The 26,988-nt window shown below is 41.6% G+C and overlaps 1 protein-coding gene across 1 annotated transcript in view; it reads right to left on the minus strand.

The window, feature by feature from the left end:
- Positions 1–26,988, minus strand: part of LOC140482632 (adenylate cyclase type 8-like) — a 160,220-nt gene that overhangs the window by 126,934 nt on the left and 6,298 nt on the right. The window contains exon 2 of the mRNA XM_072580140.1: positions 15,320–15,469. Within this exon, the coding sequence (XP_072436241.1) occupies positions 15,320–15,469 (150 nt within the window). The remainder of the gene's footprint in view (positions 1–15,319; positions 15,470–26,988) is intronic.

Consider the following 26,988-nt stretch of genomic DNA (forward strand, 5'->3'; position numbering starts at 1 on the left):
GAATCTTGAACCAAATGAGAAAATACTGGAAAATCTCAGCAGGTCTGGCAGCATCTGTAAGGAGAGAAAAGAGCTGATGTTTCGAGTCTAACTGACCCTTTGTCAAAGGGTCAGCTCTTTTCTCTCCTTACAGATCTTCCAGCATTTTGTCTTTTGGTTTTAGATTCCAGCATCTGCAGTAATTTGCTTTCATTATATGATGAATCTTGAGATTAGAGATAGAAGTTTGATTAGTCTGGATCACATTGAAATAAGTAGGGAAGATGTGTTGGGTAGACAAGAGGTTATTAAGGTGAACAAATCCCCAGGACCGGATGGGATCTATCCCAGGTTGCTAAGGGAGGCGAGAGAGGAAATAGCTGGGGCTCTGACAGATATCTTTGTGGCATCCTTAAACACAGGTGAGGTGCCGGAGGACTGGAAGGTTGCTCATGTTGTCCCCCTGTACAAGAAGGATAGTAGGGATATTCCAGATAACTACAGACCAGTGAGCCTGACGTCAGTGGTGGGAAAGTTGCTGGAGAAGGTACTGAGGGATAGGATCTATTTATATTTAGAAAAGAATGGGCTTATCAGTGATAGGAAACATGTTTTTTTACGGGGGAGATTACCACCTTAATAGAGTTCTTTGAGGAAGTGAGCAAGTTGATAGATGAAGAAAGGGCTGTTGATGTCATATACATGGACTTTATTAAGATGTTCGATAAGGTTCCCCGTGGTAAACTAATGGAGAAAGTGAAGTCACATGGTGTGCAGGGTGTTCTGACTAGGTGGATAAAGAACTGGTTGAGCAACAGGAGACAGAGGGTAGTAGTTGAAGGCAGTTTCTCGAAATGGAGAAAGGTGCCCAGTGGTGTTCCACAGGTATCAGTGCTGGGGCCACTGTTGTTTGTGATATACATAAATGATCTGGAAGAGGGCACTGTTGGTATGATCAGCAAGTTTGCAGATGACACAAAGATTGGTGGAGCAGCAGAAAGCATAAGGGACTGTCAAAGAATACAGGAGGATATAGATAGACTGGAGAGTTGGGCGGAAAAGTGGCAGATGGAGTTCAAATGTGAGGTGATGCATTTAGGCAAGTCTAATTCTAGAGCGAATTATACAGTGAATGGAAGAGCCTTGGAAAAAGTTGATGGACAGAGATCTGGGAGTTCAGGTCCATTGTACCCTGAAGGTGGCTGCACAGGTGGATAGAGTGGTCAAGAAGGCATATAGTATGCTTGCCTTCATTGGACTGGGTATTGAGTATAAGAGCTGGCAAGTCATGTTAAAATTGTGCAAGACATTGGTTTGGCTGCATTTAGAATCCTGTGTACAGTTCTGGTCACCACATTACCAAAAAGATGTGGACACTTTGGAGAGGGTGCAGAGAAGGTTTACGAGGATGTTGCCTGGTATGGAAGGTGCTAGCTATGAAGAGAGGTTGAGTAGGTTAGATTTGTTTTCATTAGAAAAAAGGAGATTGAGGGGGGACCTGATTGAGGTTTACAAAATCATAAAGGGTATAGAAAGTGTGGATAGAAACAAGCTTTTTTCCCAGGGTGAAGGATTCAATAACGAGAGGTCACGCTTTCAAGGTGAGAGGTGGAAAGTTTAAGGGGGATACATGCAGCAAGTACTTCACACAGAGGGTGGTGGGTGTTTGGAACGCGCTGCCAACAGAGGTTGTAGAGACAGGCACGGTAGATTCATTTAAGATGCGTCTGGACAGATGAGTAGGTGGGGAGCAGAGGGATACAGATGCTTAGGAATTGGGCAACAGGTTTAGACAGTAGATTTGGATCGGCTCAGGCTTGGAGGGCCGAAGGGCCTGTTCCTGAGTTGTAAATTTTCTTTGTTCTTTGTTCTTTGATAGCAGTAAGAAGGTGCCTGATTCGCCTGTCTTTGGGGGGGTCAGTTAGCTCAGTTGGCTAGATGATTGGTTTGCAATGCTGAGTGATATCAACAGCATTGATTTACTGGTTTGGTGGCATAATGTTTATTAGATCAATTCAAATCAAACTTATTTGTAAAATAAGCAAGCACAGGCTTGCTTTTAGAAATCTACTGGTAGCAGTTATTAAATGATTGGTTTACAATAGTGACTATAATAGATTATTTCACTCCAATGCCTTTTCATCTCTATCCATATACCATTCAGAATAGATCAAAAGATCAGCACAGTGGATTTGAGAGTATGCTTTACACAAAAGAGACAAAAGGGTACAACAGCCACCCATAAATTCTATTTGTATTCTTAAAATTGGATGTTTCATTCTAATGAAATGAGCTTCCAGTTTTCAGTAAGATTTGTTCTATCCTATTGCCCTATTCCAATTAAAAGTACATGGTATATTTTGAGTTTGATGTAAACCAGTAGCCCCTTCTCTAAGCGTACATCCTCTTTGATGAATGTTGGCAAGCTATTTAAGCAAAGGATGCATTAGACTAACTGAACATCCATTGTCTATACTCGATGTCAAGAAGACCAGGACAACAATCAGGCAAAACCCCTGATCTACACTTTCCCCACCTCCCTCTTAAAGACTCTAAAAATTATATGTATTGTAGTTTGAATGTCATTGATCCAATAATGTGGCACAGATAATGCATGAAAGTTGTGATGAATAGTAAATAGTACCTTTGGAAATAAATAACTTGCATGTACACCCATTCATGACCTCAACACATCATAACTTTAAATTAAAGGAAGCTCCTGTATAGCTTCATTATTGCTATAACATAGGAGACTTCATTCGTAGGTGAAGTTTACTTGTAAACTTATTTCAGAGTGCTTATGAAAATGTAAGATGATTGAACTGTAGTCACTAGTTTTGCAAATTGCTAAGTAAAACAACCTGGATTTGATTCAATGCCTAATTAGATCTAAATAAGAAATGAAAAATGCACAAAGATCACATGTTAGGTTAATGTAACTACTGTAGAGTTTTAGTAAACATGAATTTCTCTAATTCCTGCCAATACCTTATATTGATACAATGAAGATTTTTGAAAGTGATTGTATCGCTACGTTGTAAGGCAAAGCTTTTCCGTTATCAGCACTGATTTAAGAAATCATCTGAATTCATAAAACTGTCGTAGTGAATAGAAGCAATTTCTGTCCATCTAGCTATTGTTATGACCCAGTAAACCCTTCTGCGAATTTAAACCAGACCCACAGAAAAGCTCACCTCACCTCACCTCGTAATCTGTTAAGTCTGAGTAACAAAGAACTACCCAAATCCCACTAATTAAAGAAAAAAACAATTTATTCTTTAGCTCCAAGAAAAGAGAACATTAAACAACAGCTATTTACACTGTAAGCCTCCATTTACCTCTCACTTTACAATATACTGATCCAAAAAAAACCCCAATTAAGATTTACAAAAAAATCAAGTTACAAAACCAGCCAGCTGTCAATCTTCCTGTGTAGACTTTCTGGTGTCTTTTCTTTGGTCTTCTATTGCACAGGTCTTTCATTGATAAATGTACCTTTCAGAGAGTGGGTCTGCGGACAGTCTGCATTGGTGCTCTTTGCTTCTCTGGCTAACTGTTCAAAATGCCTGATTTTTATTCCCCAAAACATCAGTTTGCCTCATTAGTTTGATGTCATCAAAACAGTAAAATTCAAATTCAATTGGGTTTTGGTAACTTGGGGCATAATTTAAACTGATTGGCTAAATTTGAATTGCTGTGGGACATAACAACTCAACTCAGCTATTTGTTTCACAGCCAAATGTTACACTTTTACATTTTTCAGCACACTCTGTGATTGCAGTCAGTCACATGACAGGTTTGCTAGCTTTGCAACTCTCTTAAAGGTACAGTACATACCTACAACTTCATAACACTATGCTGCACTGTAACCTGTGGAATATTCTATCATATTTGCAGTTTGAATTATATATTTTCATCTCAATACCACTTTCAAGACTGGTCTTCCTCCTACTAAGATCTTCTGAAAAGCAGGGGCAAGTAGGTTTAAGCAATGAAAAAGATAAATAACTAGACCATCTTACATAGAGGGTTAAAAATTGAATAAATGCTTATGAGTTTGTTTTCAAGAATAGTTTAACTAACATGAATCAAAACATTCATAGGGCTGCTTCAGTATGGACTTAATATCATAAAATCCAAAGATTAGAAGTTTAGTCTTGTGGATGAAGACCTGAATTAAGCATTATTATTAAAATAGAATTGGAGGAGAAATTTGGTAAAAATCATAACATATTGAAATGTGTTGTCATAAAGATCAATATCACATCTGCGCTTGTCAGAAACAGGTACCGAACCATTCCAATCCCATTGCCCAGCACTTGATCCATAGCCTTGTGTGCCTTGGCATCGCGAGTGCACACCTTAATACTATTTCAACATTATGAGGGATTCTGTCTCCACCATTTTACAAGCAGTGAGCTCCAGATTCCCACCAAACTCTGAGTGAAAAAGATTTTTCTCATATCTCTTCAAAATCTGTCCCTTATGTTAAATCTATGCTCCCAATCATTGATCACTCCATCAACTCCTCCCTGTCTACCCTATCTATCCCCCTCATAATTTTGTCCATCTCAAACTATATCTTTGGACATTGAGTAAATGTAAGGAGGAGATAAAGGATTTTTAATTAAAACTCGGTTGAAGGGTTATGGGAGGGCAGGCAGGAAAATGAAGTTGAGGCCAAATTGGGATCAGCCATTGGACTATGATGTTGTGATCAGGGGTAGGAATAGTTGCTAGATGTTCCAGGATTTAGAACGTTTAAAAAGAACAGGGAGGGCAGAAAAAGAGAAGGGGGTGTAGCATTGCTAATCAGAGAGTGCATCATTGCTACAGAAATGAAGGTTGTTGAGGAAGGTTTCTCTACTGAGTCAGTATGGGTGGAAGTTAGGAACATCAAGGGAGCAGCCACCTCACTGGGGGTTTTCTACAGACACCTTCATTGCAGTAGGGAGATCAAAGAACTCATAAACTGGCAGATTCTGGAAAAATGCAGATATAGCAGGGTTGTTGTTATGGGTGACTTCAACTTTCCCAATATTGACTGCAACCTCCTTAGTGCAGATGGTTTGGATGGAGCTGTTTTTGTCAGGTGTGTTCAGGAGGGTTTCCTTACTCAGTATATAGACAGGCCGATGAGGGGAGAGGCCATTTTGGATTTGGTGCTCGGCAATGAGCCAGGACAGGTAACAGATCTCGCGGTGGTAGAACACGTTGGTGACAATGACTATAACTGCCTCACGTTTACCACAGCCTTGGAGAGGGAAAGAAGCAGTTACCAAGGGAAGATATTTAATTGGGGAAAAGGAAATTATGACGCTATCAGACAGGAGTTGGGAAGTACAGATTGGGAGCAATTGTTCCACAGAAAGGGCACAGCAGACGTGTGGAGACTGTTTAAGGAGTAGTTGTTGCGAGTGATGCACAAATTTGTTCCTCTGAGACAGGCAAGAAGGGGTAAGATTAAGGAGCCTTGGATGACGAGAACAGAAGAGCTTCTCATCAAAAGGAAGAAGGCAGCTTTCGTAAGGTGGAGGAAGCAAGGATCTAGCACAGGTTTAGAGGATTACAGGCTTGCTAGAAAGGAGCTCAGAAATGGACTGAGGAGAGCCAGGAGGGTGCACGAGAAAGGGTTGGTGGAAAGGATCAGGGAGAACCCAAAGGCATTTTACTCATATGTGAGGAATAAGAGAATGATCAGGGAGAAAGTAGGGCCGGTCAGTGATAGTGTAGGGAACTTGTGTGTGGAGTTTGAGCGGATAGGGAGAGCCCTAAATGAGTTTTTTGCTTTGATTTTCACTAAGGAAAGGGACCTTGTTGTGAATGAGAACTTTGAGGAGCTGAGAAACAGGCTTGACCAGATCGAGATTGATGAAGTTGATGTGCTGGAAATTTTGGCAAACATTAAGATTGATAAGTCCCCAGGGCCAGACCTGATTTATCCTAGGCTGCTCCGGGAAGCGAGAAATGAAGTTGCTAAGCCGCTGGCGAAGATCTTTGCTTCCTCACTCTCCACGGGAGTCGTACTGGAGGACTGGAGGGAGGCGAATGTTGTTCATCTTTTCAAGAAAGGTAATAGGGAAATCCCTGGCAATTACAGACCAGTCAGTCTTACATCTGTGGTCAGCAATATTTTGGAAAGAATTCTGAGGGATAGGATTTATAACTATTTGGAAAAGCATAGCATGATTAAAGGCGGTCAGCATGGCTTTGTGAGGGGCAGGTCATGCCTCACAAATCTTGAATTCTTTGAGGAGGTGATGAGATAGATTGACGAAGGTCGGGCAGTGGATGTAGTGGATATGGACTTCAGCAAGGCATTTGATAAGGTTCCCATGGTAGGCTCATTCATAAAATCAGGAAGTATGGAATACAGGGAGATTTGGCTATCTGGATTCAGAATTGGCTGGCTGACAGAAGGCTGAGAGTTGTCGTAGATGGAAAGTATTCCACCTGGAGGTCAGTGGTGAGTGGTGTCCCGCAGGGACCTGTTCTTGAGCCTCTGCTCTTTGTAGATTTTATAAATGACATGGATGAGGAGGTTGAGGGGTGGGTGATGGCACAAAGGTTGGAGGTGTTGATAGTATTGAGGGCTATTGCAGACTGCAGTATGACATAGACAGGATGCAGAGCTGGGCTGAGAAATGGCAGATGGAGTTCAACCTGGATAAATGTGAAGTGATGCATTTTGGAAGGTCAAACTCGAATGCTGAATATAGGATTAAAGACAGGATTCTTGGCAGTGTGGAGGAACAGCAGGATTCAAGTACATAGATCCCTCAAAGTTGCCACACACGTGGATAGGATTATTAAGAAAGTAGATGGATGCTTAAAGCATTTCATTAACAGGAATATCGAGTTTAAGAGCCACAAGGTTTTTCTGCAGCTCTACAAAACCCTGGTGAGACCACACTTGGAATATTGTGTCCAGTTCTGGTCGCCCTACTACAGGAAAGATATGGAGGCTTTGGAGAGGGTGCAAAGAAGGTTTACCAGGATGCTGCCTGAACTGGAGGGTTTGTCTTATGAAGAGAGGTTGACAAAGCTCAGACTTTTCTCTCTGGAGAGAAGGAAGAAAAGAGGAGACCTGATCAAGGTATACAAGGTAATGAGAGGCATGGATAGAGTCAATAGCCAGAGACGTTTCCCAGGGCAGGATTGACTGGCATAAGTGGTCATAGCTTTAAGGTATTAGGAGGAAGGTATAGAGGAGACATCAGAGATAGGTTCTTTACGCAGAGAGTTGTGAATGTATGGAATGTGTTGCCAGCTGTGGTGGTGGAAGCAGAGTCATTGGGGACATTTAAGCGACTGCTGGACATGCACATGGATAGCAGTGAGTTAAGGGGTGTGTAGGTTAGGTTATTTTATTTTAGATTAGGAATAATCCTCAGCACAACATCGTGGGCCGGAGGGTCTGTTCTGGGCTGTACTTTTCTATGTTCTACGTTCAAACATGTTCCCTCTCAATCTGCTCTGTTCTAAGGAAATCAACCCCAGTCTGATCAATCTTGTTTCATAATTGAAACTCTCCAACCCAGGCAACATCCTGTTCAGTCTCACCTGCACACACTCCAGTGCTATCACATTGCTTCTATAATGTGGATTCCAGAAATGTGTACAATACTCCAGCTATGGCCTAAACAACATTTTATATGGTACCAGCATGGCCTTCCAGCTCTTAAACTCTATGCCTTGACTAATAAAGGCAAGAATACCATATGTTTTCTTAACCACTTTATCCACCTGCCCTGTTACCTTCAGGGATGTATATGCACATCAAGTCCTTGATTTCTCCAATACAAAAAAAACCTGAGTTTGGGCTTATTGTGCAAACGGTAATGCATCAGGTGGAGATTTGGCAACATCATAAGAGCTGTTGAGGTTCGGCATTTTCTCTCCTCCAACTGAAAAGCTGATGAAATGATTGGAATCCATGATGTGATCATTAGTGATTTGAATTGATTCTCCTGTGGGAATCATAGTGTATTTGTTTTGAAATCTTGAGGTTAGGTTGGTGATATAATGAGGAAATAAACTGATTTCTTGTATTGACAAGGCAACAAAATGAAATGATACACGTTTTGACAATTTATGGTATGTATCATTGACTTGATATACTGTGCAAATTGTTTTATGTTATTGTACAAGCCTGGATTCAAGTCCCACCTGCCCAGAGACAGAATCATAGAATCTCTTCAGCCCATTGAGTCTACACCAACTCTCCGAAGAGCACCTCAACCAGATCCAGCCCCCACCATCTTCCTGTAACCCCACATTTACTTAGCCTTCCCCACCTACCTTGCACATCCTGGACACTACAGGGCTATCTATCAAGGTCAATCTGCCTAACCTGCATTTTTTTGGACTGCGGGTAGAAACCAGAGCACCCGGAGGAAACCCACCTAGATACAGGGAGAATGTCAGTCACCCAAGGCTGGTATCAAACCTAGGTCCCTGGTGCAGTGAGGCAGCAGTGCTAGCCACTGAGCCACTGTGCTTTGTAATAACTTCCGAACAGATTGATTTGAAAATATATTGAAAAGAGCCTTCAGCCAATGCTCCTTTTAAGCTGTGCAGCCACTGCTCCAAGGTTCCTTTGAGGTTCTGCAAATACCAGTGCTGACAGAATAACCTCTGACCTATGATTTAGGAGGTCAATGCCACACATGGACCTCTGAGGTCCACTCTCCGAACGGAACTTAGAGATACCATTGTCAGCTATATATTTTTGATCGTGTCTTACGCAACTTGGATATTTTATTTTTTATCAATAGACTGGGAAAAGACAACGTGATTATGTATGCAGCTGCTCCTTGACCTCTGGATGGTTTGTTTAACCCAACGATAATGAACACTTTAAAAGGAATGGTATTCAATAAATCCACTCGAGTTTCACAGCGGTCTTTAGTTGAATTTCCTTAATTAAAATAGATCAACTTTAACAACATTTTTCTCAATATTTTAAATGCTGAGTCCAGTATAATGGACTTCCTTTTGATTTGGACAGCTTTTCACTGTTATCTAATATCCATGTGTATATTGAAAATCATATAACCTGTGCAGAAATTCAGTTATGATTTTAATTAGTACTGTCTCCAGCTAACTATATAAATTAATTTAATCCAATGAAGCTAATTTCTTCAGTCCCATTAATTTGTGTTTTAAACCCACAATTGTTCTCAATTATACTGACAATTTCTTGTCTGATAATGTTTATTGGATCTGAATTTGTTTTTGGTCCTATTCTTGCTCTCTTGGGATACTAAAGTAAGAATATAAATTTACTTTTATCACCTTTCTATTCTCTACTTTTGTTAGCCTTAGGTCATTTCAGAAGGTTGTGAATTCAAATCCCACTCTAAACTTTGAGCACAGAAACCAGGATCAAGCTTGTCAGCCAGGACTCCCCGGTTGGATCAGGTTAAAAATCCCAGTCAGGGAACTCATATTCTATGAGGTCTACCTGGCTGATATTGTTCCAATTATTCCACAAATTCCTTTTCTTGGGAGCTACTACTAACCTGATTTTCCCAGTCTGTCACGAGTCTTACAACAGTGCCTTTCTTACATGCTGTTTCCATCTCCTAATTTATTTTCTGCTCCACAACCTGACTTTTCTGCTGCGAAGCCTGGTCATAAGGCCTGTCAGGATCCTTTTTTCCTTTTCAGTTCCTCAACTCTACCCACACAGATTCTATGATTTCTGATGAATTGGCCATGCTAAATTGCCCATAGTGTTAGGTGCATTCGTCAGGGGGAAATGGGTCTGGGTGGGTTACTCTTCGGAGGGTTGGTGTGGACTTATTGGGCTGAAGGGCCTATTTCCACACTGTAGGGAATCTAATCTAAAAATCTCTCTCCTCTCACCACAAAAATGTGCCGCCTAGTCTTGAATTTCCCTATCTTAGAGAGAAGACAATTACCATTAACCCTATCCATACCTCTCATTATTTTACAAACTTTTTCAGGTCACCTCTCAACCTCCTATACTCCACTGAAAAAGGTTGAAAAAGGTCCCAGCCTATCCACCCTTTCTTTATAACTCAAGCCTCCCATACCCAGAAACATCCTGGGAAATCTCTTCTGAATCCTGTGCAGCTTACATAGAACATAGAACATTACAGCGCAGTATAGGCCCTCAGCCCTCAATGTTGCGCTGACCTGTGAACATAATCTGATGCCTATCTAACCTACACCGTTCCATTATGATCCATATGTATGTCCAATGCCCATTTAAATGCCCTTAATGTCGGCGAATCTACTACTGTTGCAGGCAGGCCGCTCCACACCCCTACTACCCTCCGAGTAAAGAAATTTCCCCTGATATCTGTCCTAAATCTACCACCCCTCAATTTAAAACTGTGTCCCCTCATGTTAGCCTTCACCATCCAAGGAAAAAGGCTCTCACTGTCCACCCTATCTAACCCTCTGATTATCTTATACATCTCGATTAAGTTACCTCTCAACCTTCTACTCTCCAATAAAAACAGCCTTAGTTCCCTCAGCTTTTCCTCGTAAGACCTTTCTTCCATACCCGACAACATCCTAGTTAATCTCCTCTGAGCCCTTTCCAAAGCTTCCACATCCTTCCTGTACGCAATACTCCAAGTGTGGCCTTACCAGTGCCTTGTACAGCTGAAGCATGACCTTGTGGCTCTGAAACTCAATCCCCCTACCAATAAACACCAACACATCGTATGCCTTCTTAGCAACTTTATCAACCTGGGTGGCAACTTGCAGGGATTTATGCACCTGGACATTGAGATCTGTCTGTTCATCTGCACATGATAATATCCTTCCTGTAACTAGGCAACCAGAACTGGACACAGTATTCCAGAAGGGGCCTCACCAATGTCCTGCACAATCTCAACATAACGTTCCAACTCCTATACTCCAAGGACTGATCAGTGAAGGCAAACATGCCAGATGCCTTCTGAATCATTCTGTCTATATGTGACACAAATTTTAAAGAATTATATACCTGTACCCTTAGGTCCCTCTGTTCTACCATTCATTGTTTGTTGTGCCAAAATGCAATACCTTGCAGTTATCCAGATTGAACTCCCTCCGTCGTTTTTCAGCCCATTGACCCATTTGATTAAGATTCCTTTGTAAACTTAGAAATCTTCTTCACTCTCTACTATGCCACCAACTTTGGTGTAATCCACAAATTTACTATCTATGCCTTCTGTATTCTCATCCAAATGATTTATTTAAATGACAAACAGAAAAGGATCCAGAACCAATCCCTGTGGAATACCGCTGGTCACAGGTCTCCAGTCTGAAAAGCAACCCTCCACCATTACGCTCTGTCTCCTGCTGTGAAGCCAATTATGTATCCAATTGACAAGCTCACCCTGAACCCAATGTAATGTAACTTTACTAAGTAGTCTACCACGTGGAATCTTGTCAAGTACTTTATTGAGGTCCAAATAATATCTACTGCTCTGCTATCATCAACCTTTTTGGTAACTTCTGCAGAAAAGCTCAGTCAAGTTTGTGAGACATGATTTTCCTCACACAAAACCATGCTGACTATCCCTAATCAATTTTTCCATCTCTAAATGCCCATGCATCCTATCTTTTATAATCACCTCCAACAATTTACCCACCGAAGTCAGACTCACAGGTCAAGAGTTACCTGGTTTATCCTTAAAACCTTTCTTAAACAAAGGTACAACATTAGTCACCCTCCAATCATCAGGCACTTTACCTGTGGTTATAGATGATGCAAACATTTTTGCAAGAGGTCTCGTAATTTCCTCCCTTACTTCCCACGACAATCTGGGATATATCAGATCAGGTCGTGGAGATTTATCCACTTTTATATTGTCTAAGACATCTTCTGTAATGTGTACTGTTTTTAAGACATTAAAGTTTATTTCTTTGTATTCTGCAGACTCAATTTCTTTCTCCACAGTAAAAACTGATGTGAAATATTCATTTAGGATCTCTCCCATCACCTGGGGTTCAACACAAAGATGACCTCCTTGATCTTTAAGAGGCCCTTCCCTGTCTCCAGTTACTCTTTTGCTCTGAATATATTTGTAGAATCTCTTTGGATTATCCTTAACCTTTTCTGCAAATGCTATCTCATATCCCTCTTTGCCTTCTGGATTTATTTCTTAAGAATGGCCCTGCACTTTTTATATTGATTAAGAGGTTCAATTGAACCATATTGTCTATATCTAAAGTAAGATTCTCTTTTATTCTTGACTAGAACCTCAATATCTTTATTCATTCATTGTTCCTTCATCATACCAGCCTTACCCTTCACTCTAACAGAAATAAATACCTCTGAACTCTCGTCATCAAACTCTTGAACTCCTCCCACTTGTCAGGCATTCTTTTACCTGTGAACAGTCTATTCCAATCAACTTTTGAAAGTTCTTGTCTCACACCATTAAAATTTGCCTTAATCCAATTAAAAACTTTAAGATTTATGAAAGGCTTATCCTTTTCCCCAACCAGTTTGAAATTAATAGAATTATGATCACTAGACCCAAAGTATTCCCCCATTTTTATTTCAGTCACCTGCCCTGCCCCCCTCCCGTTCATCTCTCCATCCCGGAGGCTCCCTGCCTTCATTCCTGATGAAGGGCTTTTGCCCGAAACGTCGATTGTCCTGCTCCTCAGATGCTGCCTGACCTGCTGTGATTTTCCAGCACCACTCTAATCTAAATCCTGTCCTGCCTTATTGTCTAAAATAAGGTCTAGTTTTGCTCCTTCTCTAGTAGGAGCATCCACATATTGATAAAGACAAATTTCTTGAGTACATTTGACAAATTCTTCACCATCCAAACCTTTTACACAATGGTAGCTCCGGTCAATGTTAGGAAAATTAAAATTTCCATTATTACATATATCTGAGATCTCCCTATATGTTTCTTTCTTAATTTCTCTCTTACTATTGGGGAACCCTATGGTACAATCCCAACAAAGTGATTTTTCCTTTCTGATTTGCAATATCTTCCAATATATTTTCACTGGATGATTTTTCAGAAATATCTTTCCTAGTTACAGCAGTAATATATTCCTTAATCAAAAACACTAATGCCTTCCTTTCTTGTCTCTTTTTCTATGCTTCCTAAAGCATCTAAAACCAGGAACACTAAGCTACCAGTCTTGTCCATCTCTCTGCCAAGTTTCTGCAATAGTTGATGTTCTAATCCCATGTTCTTAAACGTGCCCTGAGTTTATCAGCCTTAACTCTAAGACCACTTGCAGTGAAATAAATGCAATTTAGTTCTTCAGAGTTACTACATACTCTGACTCTCTCTTGTCTTTCTTTTCTAATTGACCTGCTGTCACATTCACAACCTTACCCATCGATCCTTCCATTTGCACTGCTACTGAGAATTCCTCCACTTGCCTTCTCAAACAGTATAAAGTCTCCTTTTATAGGCTGAGCAAATTTCCCTGCTAAGATAGTGATCCCTTTCCAGTTTAGATTAGACCCATCCTTTTTGAACAGTTGTTTCGTTCACAAAAGACCTACCAATTGTCTAAAAATCTGAATCCCTGAACAATACAACAGCTCTTCGGCCATTGATTTAACTCTTTAACTTCTTGTTCCTTTCCTTTTTTGAGTTTGGCATTGGGAGCAAACCAGAAATGACTGCTTTTAAGGTTTTATTTTTTAATCCTCTAGAAGGACCAACAACGCCTCTTCTTCATTGAGCAGCTAGGGAAATTTGACATGTCCATAAGGACCCTCATCAACTTCTGCAGATGTACCATTGTGAGCATACTGTCCAGGTGCATAACAGCCTGGTATGGGAACTGCTCTGCCCAGGATCATAAGAAACTACAGAAGTTTCTCACTGGCACAGCCCAGACTATCACAGAAGACAACCTTCCATTCGTGGACTCTATTTATACAGCTCGCTGTTGTGGAAAGGCTGCCAACCATCATCACAAACCCATCTCACCCCAGTAATGATCTCCTACAACCTCTTCCATCAGGCAGAAGATACAGAAGCCTGAACACATGCACCAGTGGGTTCAGGAGCAGCTTCTTCCCAGCTGTTATTAGACTGACGAATGGACTCTCCAGCCTGAAGTAACGCTGATCTTGCTAACGTCGATGTCGCCTAGCACATGCCCCTGTGCAATGTAACCTGTATACCTCTGTCTAGGTCTTTTTGATCTGTACATCCTTGCTTCGTATGGTCTGCTTGTACTGCTTGTAAACACAAAGGAAAAGAAGTGCATCTTTTCTCTGTCATAAGCTGCCTTTGGAATCCATCTGCCACCCTAGCCTAACTTCCATCAAGTGTGAGGTGGTCAGGATTTTGTGGTCAAGAAAATCCAATCAACTGCTTGTGCCTTGCCCCTCACTTCAACGAATACAAATGACACCTTATTTAAGCTCCTTCCACCCTCAGCCTGAATTTGCACCTTTCTCCAGTCCCTGACCTATTGTCCCTATGTCCTCTCTAAACCCATTTTATCCATGAGATGTACCTATTTTTTCCCCAGTTTTATTCCCACTGAACTACTGGATACCCAGCATCCTCTGCTGTTAGCTGATATTGTGACTGATGTTCTCTCTTTAAGTCTTGATTCTCTCTCCTTAAAAATGCCGACATCGCCCCTCTCTGAAACAAAAACTAACCTGAACCCAACAATTTCAATCCTTTTCCTGTTTAAGTCCTTGAACCTTACCTGGGTAGACTGGGGGATGGAATTGACTGGACTATTCTGCAAAGAGCTAGCATTTACTTGATAGTTTGAAATAACCTCCTTTTGTGTTGTATTATCCCCATGCCTTCCAGGACAAAGAAGTCCACCTAACTGCCAAAACATTTACCACCGTAAACATTCACATCCTCCATCTCAGGCAGACTCCCAGAAAGAACAGTGTGTGGTACTTACAAAACTCACTCACGCTCCTTCAGTAGCATCTTCCAAGTCTATGACTCTATCACCTTGAAGAATAAGGGCAGCTGAGAATGTCACCACCCGCACATTCCACTCCAAGGTAAGCAGCTGGGAATGAGGGGTACTGTATAAAGTTGACTAGTCAGTACTGAGGGATATGGTAAGGAGGTGAGTCAGTGGGATTGAAGGTGACCAAACCGTACTGAGGGATTCAGTAGGATGATATGTCAGTGGGATTGAAGGTGACTATGCTGTACGGAGGGATATGAGGGTAAGGAGGTGAGTCAGTGGGATTAAAGGGTACAGTGACTGAATAATATGATGATGCTGTGAGTAGTGGGACTAGGGGATGTGGTCAGAGGGTAGGTGGATGGAACTGAGGGAAATCCTCAGCAAAAAACATAATTAGTAACTCAATCTGTGGAAATCAATATGCCTCCCCCACTTCTTTTACCTGTCTTTGATTTTCATCCTCCAGCAGGAGTCGGCCTTCAATGTTTTTCCTGGTCTCCAAGAATGCCATTCGTTGTGCCCGAACAGAAAGGTAGCTTATAAAAAGACTGGCAAGGTTCATACAAAGCAGCAACAGCAGTTTGACATAAACCTGTAACAGCAACACAAAGCATTCTGATTACAAAATGGGGAGGTGATGGCAAGGCATCTGCCATGTGCTGGATGAACTGCAAGGCTAATGATCAATGACATGGCACATTTTACAGAATAGTTACAAGGAAGAGTTGCTTTTCTCGAATGCTTTTCACTACTTACACATTTTCCAAAGTTCCTTACATACAGTCAAGTACTTATGTAACCATTGCAATGTGGAAATATGGCAGCCAAATTACACACAAGAATATCCCATAAACATCGACATTTAATTAGCCACAATGGTGCCGGTTTTGGGATAACTATTAGCCAGACAGTAAAAATATCAGTTCTGAGGAAGAGTCATTGAACCCAAAACATTAACCCTGATTTATCTCCACAAATCCTGCCAGAACTGCTAAGTTTTCCAGCAATTTCAGTTTTTGCTTTTGATTTCCAGTATCCGCAGTTCTTTAAGTTTTTACTAAAGGCACCACCACAGTTCATTTCTCAATAACTCTTTAACATATTAGCATCTACCTTAAGGAGCATGAATAGCTACAATTTAATGTTTCATCCAGCCCATTAACCCATGCAATGTTCTGACATGAGAGTGACAGACTGGATCATGTTCTCAAGCCAGCAAAGTGATATGCAAACTGTAATCTTCTGACTCAGAACACAGTGAAGCCCACTGAGCTGTGCTGTACAGGATGAATTACAGGTAGTCTGGGGGTGATCCTATTTGAGAGGATGGAAGGATGATCAGAAGAACATAGGAGCAGGATTTGGCCACTCAGCCCCTTGAGCCTAATCTACGATTTTAGATCTTAGTTCATCAATCATCTCACCACCACATTCCTAAAGAACAGTTCTGAAGAAGACATATCAGATTTACAAGATTAACTCTGATTTTGTATCCAGAGATATTGCCAAACTTGCTGCTTATCTACAGCACATACTGTTTTCATTTCAGATCTTCAGTGTCTGTAATGTCTAGCTTTACAACGGGTCTACAATTCCTTGTTTTTTTTCTCTCTCCCTCCTTTCTTAAACAGTAGGGTTACATTTGCAGCCTTCTATTACTGAACAGGTAGAATTTTTAAAGATACAGTCATAGAATCGTAAAGCATGGAAGCAGATCCTTCAGTCCAACTCATCAATGCCAATCACATTTTCCAAACTAAACTAGTCCCGTTTGCCTGCATTTAGCAGACTTGCTGTTGCCTGCCTTTTCTAATTAACTTGCTCATTTTTAATTCAGGACCATCTCATCTGTCTTCCCATTCTCATTACCACTTAGGATCCATCACATCACAGCACCCCCACCCCTACTAATTTAAAGGCTCCCAAAAAGCGCTAGTAAATCTCCCCACCAGAATATTAGTTCCCTTCCAGTTCAGATGAAACCCAACCTTTTGAACATGTATTTTCTGCTCCAGAAGAGATTCCAATGATCCAACAATCTGAATCCTTGACCACTGCACCAACTCCTCAGCCACTGATTTATCTGCCATATGTTATCATTCCTACTCTCACTAGCAAATGCACTGGGAGTAATCACAAGATCACTACCTTTTACAGATTCTACTTTTTAATCCTCTGCATAACTTTTCCGATGTTCACTCTGCAAATCCTTAACTCTTTCCATTACTATATCGCTTTTAACAATGTGAACAACAACTCCCAGCTTCTCGCTCTCCCCTTTTACAAACTGCTGCAATTGTTTAGAGATGTCCTGAACTGTAGCATCAGGGGGGCAATATGCTATCCTGAATTCATGCTCACGCCCGCAGAATCTCCTGTCTGTGCCCCTGATGGGAGAGTCCCTTGTAACAATTACTCTTTTGAATCTCAACAAACTCTGCTTAAGATTTATTCTTGGTGCCCAAGATCTGCAACTTCTATTTTCCTCTGAGAGATTATCGTCCTCAACAGCACCCAAAACTGGATCTCTGTTTGAGGCAGGAATAGCCACAGGACATTGCTGTGCTACCTTCCTATCTGTCTGACTGAACCTGTGATCACTAATGCATCCAGTGTCTCTGTGATCAGCTCCTTCGGTGCTCTGGGTGAAAGTCATTGGATTTCCTAGATTTGTTATATTCTAGTACCATTAATTTCCACAATACTACTTTTTTTGACTAATACTAATTCTTTCCATTCCACACTGTCACGAGACCCTTGGATCTTAAACATTTCAGTGAGGCTTCTTGTGTCTTCCTGTATGAAGACAAACACAGAGTACTTATTTAGTTTCTCTGCCATTTCTCTGTCTCCTGCTATAAATGTAATGGACACATATTTTGCTTTGCTATTCTTTATGTTTTAACATAGCAACAGAGTATCTTACAATTCATTTTTCATGTTTCTTGGTATTTTACATTCATATTTTACTCTCCCCTTATCATTTTTTTGGCTCATCTTTACTGAATTCCAAAATTCTCAAAATACTAAGACTTGCAACATTTTCTGGCAACTTTAAGGGATGGCACTTCACTAGAAATCAAAAGCCCGAGGCTAATGGTTCAAGGGAATTGAGCTCAAATCTGACCATACAGACAATGAATTTTGAATTCAATGAAAATCTGGAATGAATGAAGCTAGCCGAATGACAACCAGGTAGTGATGATCAATCCTTGTAAAAAGTCATCTGGTTCACAAGTGTTCATTATAAGAAATCTGCCAGCCTTTCCTGGCCAGATTTACATGAGAGCTCAGACATACAGTCATATGGTTGAGTTTGAACTGCCGTGTGGGAAATTAGGAATGATAAATAAATGCAAGCCCAGTCAGTAATGCACAAATTCATCAGTTAGTAAAAAACAATTAGCCGGGGACTCTACCTTAGACTATAAGACCATAAGAAAAGGTGGGAGAATGAGGCTATTCAGCCCATCAAGTCTGCTTCACCAATATCTTGAGGAGGAAATCTGCGAATTCTCCTCAGGTGGGTTTAAACTAATTCAGCAGGAGGATGGGAACCTGAATTGTAGTTTAAGTATATGGGAGTTTGAGAGTAAAGAGGTCAGAAATAAGGTTTCACGGGTGCAAGAAGGTACCGGCAAGCAAGAAATTGGTTTGAAGTGTGTCTATTTCAATGCCAGGAGCATCCAGAATAAAGTGGGTGAACTTGCAGCATGGGTTCGTACTTGGGATTTCGATGTTGTGGCCATTTCAGAGACATGGGTAGAGCAGGGACAGGAATGGTTATTGCAGATTCCGGGGTTTAGATGTTTCAGTAAGAACAGAGAAGATAGTAAAAGAGGGGGACGTGTGCCATTGTTAGTCAAGGACAGTAATACAGTTGCAGAAAGGACTTTTGAGGACATGTCTATTGAGGTAGTATGGACTAAGGTTAGAAACAGTAAATGAGAGGTCACCCTGTTGGGAGTTTTCTACAGGCCTCCAAATAGTTCCAGAGATATAGAGGATAGGATAGCAAAGTTGATCCTCGATAGGAGTGAGAGTAACAGGGTAGTTGTCATGGGGGCTTTAACTTTTCAAATATTGACTGGGAATACTATAGTTTGAGTACTTTAGATGGATCGTTTTTTTGTCCAATTTGTGTAGGATGGTTTCTTGACAGTATGTAGAAAGGCCAACAAGGGGCAAGGCCACATTGGATTTGATACTGGGTAATGAACCTGGCCAGGTGTTAGATTTGGAGGTAAGTGAGCACTTTGGTGATAGTGACAACAATTTGGTTATGTTTACTTTAGCGATGAAAAGGGATAGGTATATACCACAGGGCAAGACTTATAGCTGGGGGGAAAGGCAATTATGATGCAAATTGGCAGGATGTAGGATGCTTAGGATGGGGAAGGAAACTGCAGGGGATGGGCACAATTGAAATGCGGAGCTTATTCAAAGAACAGCTACTGCAAATCCTCGCTAAGTATGTACTGGTCAGGCAAGGAGGAAGTTGTTGAGCATGGGAGCCGTGCTTTACTAAGGAAGTTCAATCTCTTGTCAAGAGGAAGAAGGCTTATGTTACAATGAGATGTGGTAGCTCAGTTAGGACGCTTGAGAGTTACAAATTAGCCAGGAAAGACCTAACAAGAGTTAAGAAGAGCAAGGAGGGGGCTTGAGAAGTCATTGGCAGATGGGATCAACAAAAGCCCTAAGGTTTTCTATAGGTTTATCAGGAATAAAAGAATGATGAGGATAAGATTAGCACCAATCAAGGGTGGTAGTGGGAAGTTGTACGTGGAGTCAGAAGAGATAGGGGAAGTGCTTAATGAATACTTTTCATCAGTATTCACATGAGAAAAAAATAATGTTGTTGAGGAGAATACTGAAATACAAACTATTAGACTAGATGGGATTGAGGCTCACAAGGAGGAGGTGTTAGCAATTCTGGAAAGTGTAAAAATAGATAAGTCCCCTGGGCCAGATGGGATTTATCCTAGGATTCGTTGGAAAGTCAGGGAAGAGATTACTGAGCCTTTGGCTTTGATCTTTATGTCATCATTGTCGACAGGTATAGTGCATGAAGACTGGAGATTAGCAAATGTTGTTCTCTCATTCAAGAAGGGGAGTAGAGACAACCTTGGTAATTATAGACCAGTGAGCCTTACTTTGGTTGTGGGTGAAGTGTTAGAAAGGGTGAAAGAGATAGGATTTATAATCATCTGGAAAGGAATAAGTTGATTAAGCATAGTCAATTTTGTACCTCAAAAATTTTATTGAGTTCTTTGAGAACATGACCAAACAGATGGATGAGGGTAAAGCAGTTGAAGTTGTGTATATGGATTTCAGTAAGGTGTTTGATAAGGCTCTCCATGGTAGGCTATTGCACAAAATACAGAGGCATAGGATTGAGGGTGATTTTGGATCAGAAATTGGCTAGCTGAAAGAAGACAAAGGGTGGTATTTGATGGGAAATATTCATTCTGGAGGTCATTTTCTCGTGGTGTACCACAAAGATCTGTTTTGGATCCACTGCTGTTTGTCATTTTTATAAATGACCTGGATGAGGGTGCAGAAGGATGGGTTAGTAAATTTGTGGATGACATTAAGGTCGGTAGAGTTGTGCATAGTGCAGAAGAATATTCTAGGTTACAGAGGGACATAGACAAGCTGCAGAGCTGGGCTGAGAGGTGGCAAATGGAGTTTAATGTAAAAAAGTGTGAGGTGATTCACTTTGGAAGGAGTAACAGGAATACAGAATTTTGGGCTAATGGTAAGATTCTTGGTAGTGTAGATGAGCAGAGGGCTCTTGGTGTCTAGGTCCATCAAACTTTGAAAGTTGCCACCCAGCTTGATAGAGTTGTTAAGAAGGCATACAGTGTGTCAGCTTTTATTGGTAGAGAGATTGAGTTTCAGAACCATGAGATCATCTGTAGCTGCAGCTGTACAAAACTCTAGTGAGGCCGCAACTTGGATTGATGCATGTAGTTCTGGTCGCTGCATTATAGGAAGGATGTGGAAGCTTTGGAAAGGGTTCAGAGGAGATTTACGAGGATGTTGCCTGGTATGGAGGGAAAGTCTTACGAGGAAAGGCTGAGGGACTTGAGGCTGTTTTTGTTAGAGAGAAGAAGTTTGAGAGGTGACTTCATTGAGACATATAAGATAACCTGACAGTTACATAGGGTAGACAGTGAGAGCCCTATTCCTCAGATAGCAATGGCTAGCATGAGAGGACGTAGCTTTAAATTGAGAGGTAATAGATATAGGACAGATGTCAGAGGTAGTTTCTTTACTCAGAGAGTAGTAGGGGCATGGAATGCATTGCCTGCAACAGTAGTAGACTTGCCAACTTTAAGGGCATTTAAATGGTCATTGGATACACATATGGATGAGAATGGAATAGTATAGGCTAGATGGGCTTAAAGTTTGTGAGAAGATTTGTAGCTCAGGTGCTCGTTGTTGTGGTTCTGTTCGCCGAGCTGGGAATTTGTGTTGCAGACGTTTCGTCCCCTGTCTGGGTGACATCCTCAGTGCTTGGGACCCTCCTGTGAAGCGCTTCTGTGATGTTTCCTCCGGCATTTATAGTGGCCTGTCTCTGCCGCTTCCGGTTGTCAGTTCGAGCTGTCCGCTGACATTTATAAATGCCGGAGGAAAGATCACAGAAGCGCTTCACAGGAGGCTCCCAAGCACTGAGGATGTCACCTAGACAGGGGACAAAATGTCTGCAACACAGATTCCCAGCTTGGCTAACAGAACCACAACAGGTTAGATGGGCTTCAGATCCTTTCCACAGGTCAGCTGAAGGGCCTGTACTGTGCTGTAATGTTCTATGTTCTAAACATCACATTGGTCTTCCTAACTGTGAATGGAACCTACGTGTAACCTTAAGAAAATCCTGACTCTTAAGTCCCTTTGTGTTTCAGATTTTGGAAGACGTTTTCCATTTAAAAAAATAGGCTATGCCTCTATTCTTCCTACAAAAGTGTGTAACGTCTCACTTTCCTACATTGTATTCCATTTGTCACTTCTTTGCCCACACTGTCAGCTGGCCCAAATCCTTATGAAGCCTTCTTGCCTCCTCAATGCTCCCTACCCATCCACTTATCACCCCCTCCAACAATGCCCTCAGTTGCTTTGTCCAGATTATTAATGTATAACATGAATAGTTGAGGTCCCAATACAGATCTCCGTGGTAGTCCACAAGTCAACAGTTGACATCATGCAAAAGATCTCTTTAACCCTAATCTCTGCCTTCTACCAGTCAGCCAAACCTCTATCCATGTCAGTACCTCGTCACTAACATCTTACTTAGCAGCATCCTATGTGGCATCTTGATGAACTACTGCTGAAATAGCTGGGATTGAGATGATTGACCTCCAGAAACCAGCCTTTATTGGTCAAGGTATTGAATGCAAGATCAAAGAGGTTATGAAAGATCTGTAAATTATGTCAGTTAGACCATTGATGGAGTACTTACTGCTTATAGCTTTTGTCACCTAAAAGGATAGTAGAGGCAGGCTCAAGACATTTAAAAACTTTATAGATGTACACTACACAGGCCAAACATTTATAAGCCCAGAAGTCAAGTGCTGAAAAATGGGACTCAGATAGATGGACATTTGGTGACTGGCATTGGTCCAATGAGCTGAAGTGCCTCCTCCCATCTGTAAAGGCTGACTGTAAGAGGTAAAAACAATGACTACAGATGCTGGAAACCAAAGTCTAGATTAGAGTGGTGCTGGAAAAGCACAGCAGTTTAGGCGGCATCCGAGGAGCAGTAAAATCGACATTTCAGGCAAAAGCCCTTCATCAGGAATACCCGATGAAGGGCTTTTGCCCGAAACGTCGATTTTACTGCTCCTCGGATGCTGCCTGAACTGCTGTGCTTTTCCAGCACCACTCTAATCTAGGCTGACTCTAAGAGTCTAGCTACACCTATCTTCCTTGATATCACATGTGACTCCTAGAAGTGTTTTGTCCTGGCTTCCATTGATTCAAGTTTAGGGCTCCTTGATACCGCATTCGGTCAAATGCTGACTTAATTTTAAGAAACAAAAAAAACCTGCAGATGCTGGAATCCAAAGCAGACAGGCAGGAGACTGGAAGAACACAACAAGCCAGGCAGCATCAGGAGGTGGAGAAGTCAATGTTTTGGGACTGGGGATGGGTGTAGTGGGAGCTGCAGATAAAGGGGATGGTGGGGGCAGAGGGGGGAAGTGGGAATAAGTTAAGACAGGTAGAGGGTACGAGCTGGTTGATCAATTCCTCCCATTGACCAACCAGGTTGTACCGTCTACCTGTCCTCACCCTCCTCAATTGATAGATACAAGACAGGTTGGGAGAGCGGTCCAGGAAATGGCTGATGGAATTTAACGTGAGCAAGTGCGAGGTCTTGCACTTTGGCAAAAAGAATAAAAGCATGGACTACTTTCTAAATGGTGAGAAAATTAATAAAGCCAAAGCACAAAGGGATCTGGGAGTGCTAGTCGAGGATTCTCTAAAGGTAAACATGCAGGTTGAGTCTGTGATTAAGAAAGCGAATGCAATGTTGTCTCTTATCTCAAGAGGGTTGGAATATAAAAGCAGAGATGTACTACTAAGACTTTATAAAGCTCTGGTTAGGCCCCATTTTGGAGTACTGTGTCCAGTTTTGGTCCCCACACCTCAGGAAGGACATACTGGCACTGGAACGTGTCCAGCGGAGATTCACACGGATGATCCCTGGAATGACAGGTCTAGCATATGAGGAACGGCTGAGGATACTGGGATTGTATTCGTTGGAGTTTAGAAGATTAAGGGGAGATCTAATAGAGACGTACAAAATAATACATGGCTTTGAAAAGGTGGATGCTAGAAAATTGTTTCTGTTAGGCGAGGAGACTAGGACCCGTGGACACAGCCTTAGAATTAGAGGGGGTCATTTCAGAACAGAAATGCAGAGACATTTCTTCAGCCAGAGAGTGGTGGGCCTGTGGAATTCATTGCCACGGAGTGCAGTGGAAGCCGGGACGCTAAATGTCTTCAAGGCCGAGATTGATAGGTTCTTGTTGTCTAGAGGAATTAAGGGCTACGGGGAGAATGCTGGCAAGTGGAGCTGAAATGCGCATCAGCCATGATTGAATGGCGGAGTGGACTCAATGGGCCGAATGGCCTTACTTCCACTCCTATGTCTTATGGTCTTAAGACCTGACTGAGTACCAACCTGCATCCTCCAATATGTCCCTAGAGCAGAGAAACTGCACCATGTTCTTTGCAGCCTTCAATACATCATTATTGATGGCAAACATCTTGCTGAGATCATCCCTACGCCCCTACTTCTCACCTTCAAATAATCCCCAAATCTTAAACAGACCATTGTTCGCAGCAAACTACCCAGCCTTCAAGACAACAGCAAACACAACACCACACAACCCTATCTTGGTAACCTTTGCAAGATATGCCAGCTCATCAACATGGATACTTTGAACACATGTGGGAAGAACACTATCCACCACATAGAAGCAGGTAATCATATGACTCACCAATGTTGTCTATTCAGGACAAAGAATGTTCCTTCCCAGTCAGGGACATTCAGCTTCTGATCTTCAGTAAGTGTCTTCCAAGGTGCCTTCAAGATCCACAACAATGCAGAATCGCTGAGAAGAAACTGATAGCCAAGTTCAATACCCACGAAGATGGCCTGAACCGTGATCTTGGGCTCATGTTTCACTACATGTAACCCCATCATATTGTTCTATATTTGTAAAATCTTGCTTACTGTCTTATTTTGATATAATAACTTTGATAGCATGTGATGATCTCTCAACCTGAAGTAGTTTGTACAGTTTTGGATTACTTGTTACTTTGATTACACCCTTGGCATGTGACTCCTATACCTATCATATTACCATATTATAATATCATATTATTCCAGCAGGTTGGTTTGTCTCAGCACCATCTTATTCTTAATTTTTTGTAATTATCTCTCTGCCTCAGTGAATTGGACTCTAGGTCATTCCCTCACTTGCTATTCAGCTGTTGACACTTTACTCACACTGTCTGACACTTTTGATCACCTGCAGAGACTTAATACTTAGTCTGTTGACACTCCACTCACATTTGTATGATTTTTTGATCTCTCTGTCTGTAAATCCTGTGCCTGTATGCTTTTCTTCACTTCCCCTGACAAAGGAGCAGTGCTCTGAAATCTTGTGATTTCAAATAAACCTGTTGGTCTATAACTTGGTGTCATATGACTTATGATCTGTCCACCCCAGTCCAACACCAGCACCTCCATATCTGGAGTACCACTGACAGACTTTTGCAAAGGCCCAGTGCCTTTGTAGTATCTAGTGCCTTCCACCCATCTTGATATCATATTGAGTGAAACAAATTCTTTAAAGATGCTGGGGATCTCATGATGGACTATCCACTCAGTGCACCTGGATGAAGATTATTTGAAATGCTTCAACCTTATCTTTTGCACTGATGTGCTAGGCTCACCCATCATTGAGGATGGAGATATTTGTGAAACCATCTTCTCCAGTGAACTGTTTAATTGAACATCATGATTCATGACTCAAAGTGGCAGGGATGCAGAGCTTTGATCTGATCTGTTGGTGGTGGAATCACTTAGCTCTGTCTATTACTTGCTGCTAATGTAGTTTAGCATGCTCTGTGTTGTAAGCTAATCAGCTTAACACCTAGTATTTAGGTACACTTGATGCTGCCCCTCTTCATTAATCTGCGGTAAATTGTAGAGTGAGGGATATGCTCAGCCATAAGGTTTCAGAGAGTGGTTCAATGCAATTCCATTACATCCCACAGTGCTTCATTATTGCCCAGTCATGAGTTGTTCAAGCTATCCTAAATCTATATGTTTAGAATGATGGTTGTGACACAGAAATGATGGAAGGTATGCTCAATGTGAGGCGGAATGTCATATTTACAAATTCTATGTCATGGTCACTCCTACCAATACTTTTGTCAACTGTTCTTTCTGTGGTTGGTAGGTTTGTGAGCATCAGATCCAGTCTGCTTTTCTTCTTATTGTTTCCCTCACCATCTGCAACATTCCTAATTATTCCTTTTGGGATTGGTGAGCTCTGTCAGTCATAGCTTCATCGGCTGAGGGGAAGATAGTAGGTAGCCAGCAGCAAGTTTTCTTGCTTATGTGTTACCAGATGCGGTGAGAGTGCATGAGTTCTGGAGTCAATATTGATGACTCCATGGACAACTCCCTCTCAGATGTACAGTTTTGTGCCAATGGAACAGGACCTGAAAGGTGATAAATGAATCTAGGTGATCTGTACAGTATGATTGATTTGGTGAGTATGACTATGTCAGGCTGTTGCTTAACGAATCTGTAGAATGGCTTGCCAAATTATCAAGATAAAAACAATGACTGCAGATGCTGGAAACCAGATTCTGGATTAGTGGTGCTGGAAAAGCACATCAGTTCAGGCAGCATCCGAGGAGTAGGAAAATCGACGTTTCGGGCAAAAGCCTTTCATCAGCCTTGCCAAATTTTCACACAAGCCATAAGACATTAGAACACAGAACAGGGAATAGTATAACAGAGGAACAGGCCCTTCAGCCCACTATGTCTATGCTGACCATGATGCCATTACAAACTAATCCCACCTGCTCGCACATGGTCCATACATCCCTCTATGCCCTGCCTGTTCATGTGTTTTCTGACTAAATGTTATCCTATCTAATTCTACCACATCCCATGGCTCGCACATTCCAGGCACCTACCACCCTCTATATAAAATTGTGCCTCACACATCTCCTTTTAACATCCCCCCTTTCATCTTCAACCTAGTATTTGATATTTACACCCTAAGGAAAAAAACTGACTATCCACCCTTTCAATGCCTCTAATAATTTTACGTACTTCCATTAGCCTTCGTCATTCTAGCCAAAACAATCCAACCTCTCCTTATAGCTGATTCGCTCTAATCCAGGAAAAATCCTTGTAAACCTCATTTGCACCTTCTCGAAAGCCTCCGCATCCTTCCAATAATGTGGCAACAAGAATTGCACACAATACTCATTAATGTTTGATCCATTAGGAATTAGAATTTTCTGGTTCAACAAGCCTGGGTTAACCATTGACATTTCCACTACTTAGGTTGATGTCAG

This window comes from Chiloscyllium punctatum, chromosome 11 (genome assembly GCF_047496795.1).
Source record: "Chiloscyllium punctatum isolate Juve2018m chromosome 11, sChiPun1.3, whole genome shotgun sequence".
NCBI lineage: Eukaryota > Metazoa > Chordata > Chondrichthyes > Orectolobiformes > Hemiscylliidae > Chiloscyllium > Chiloscyllium punctatum.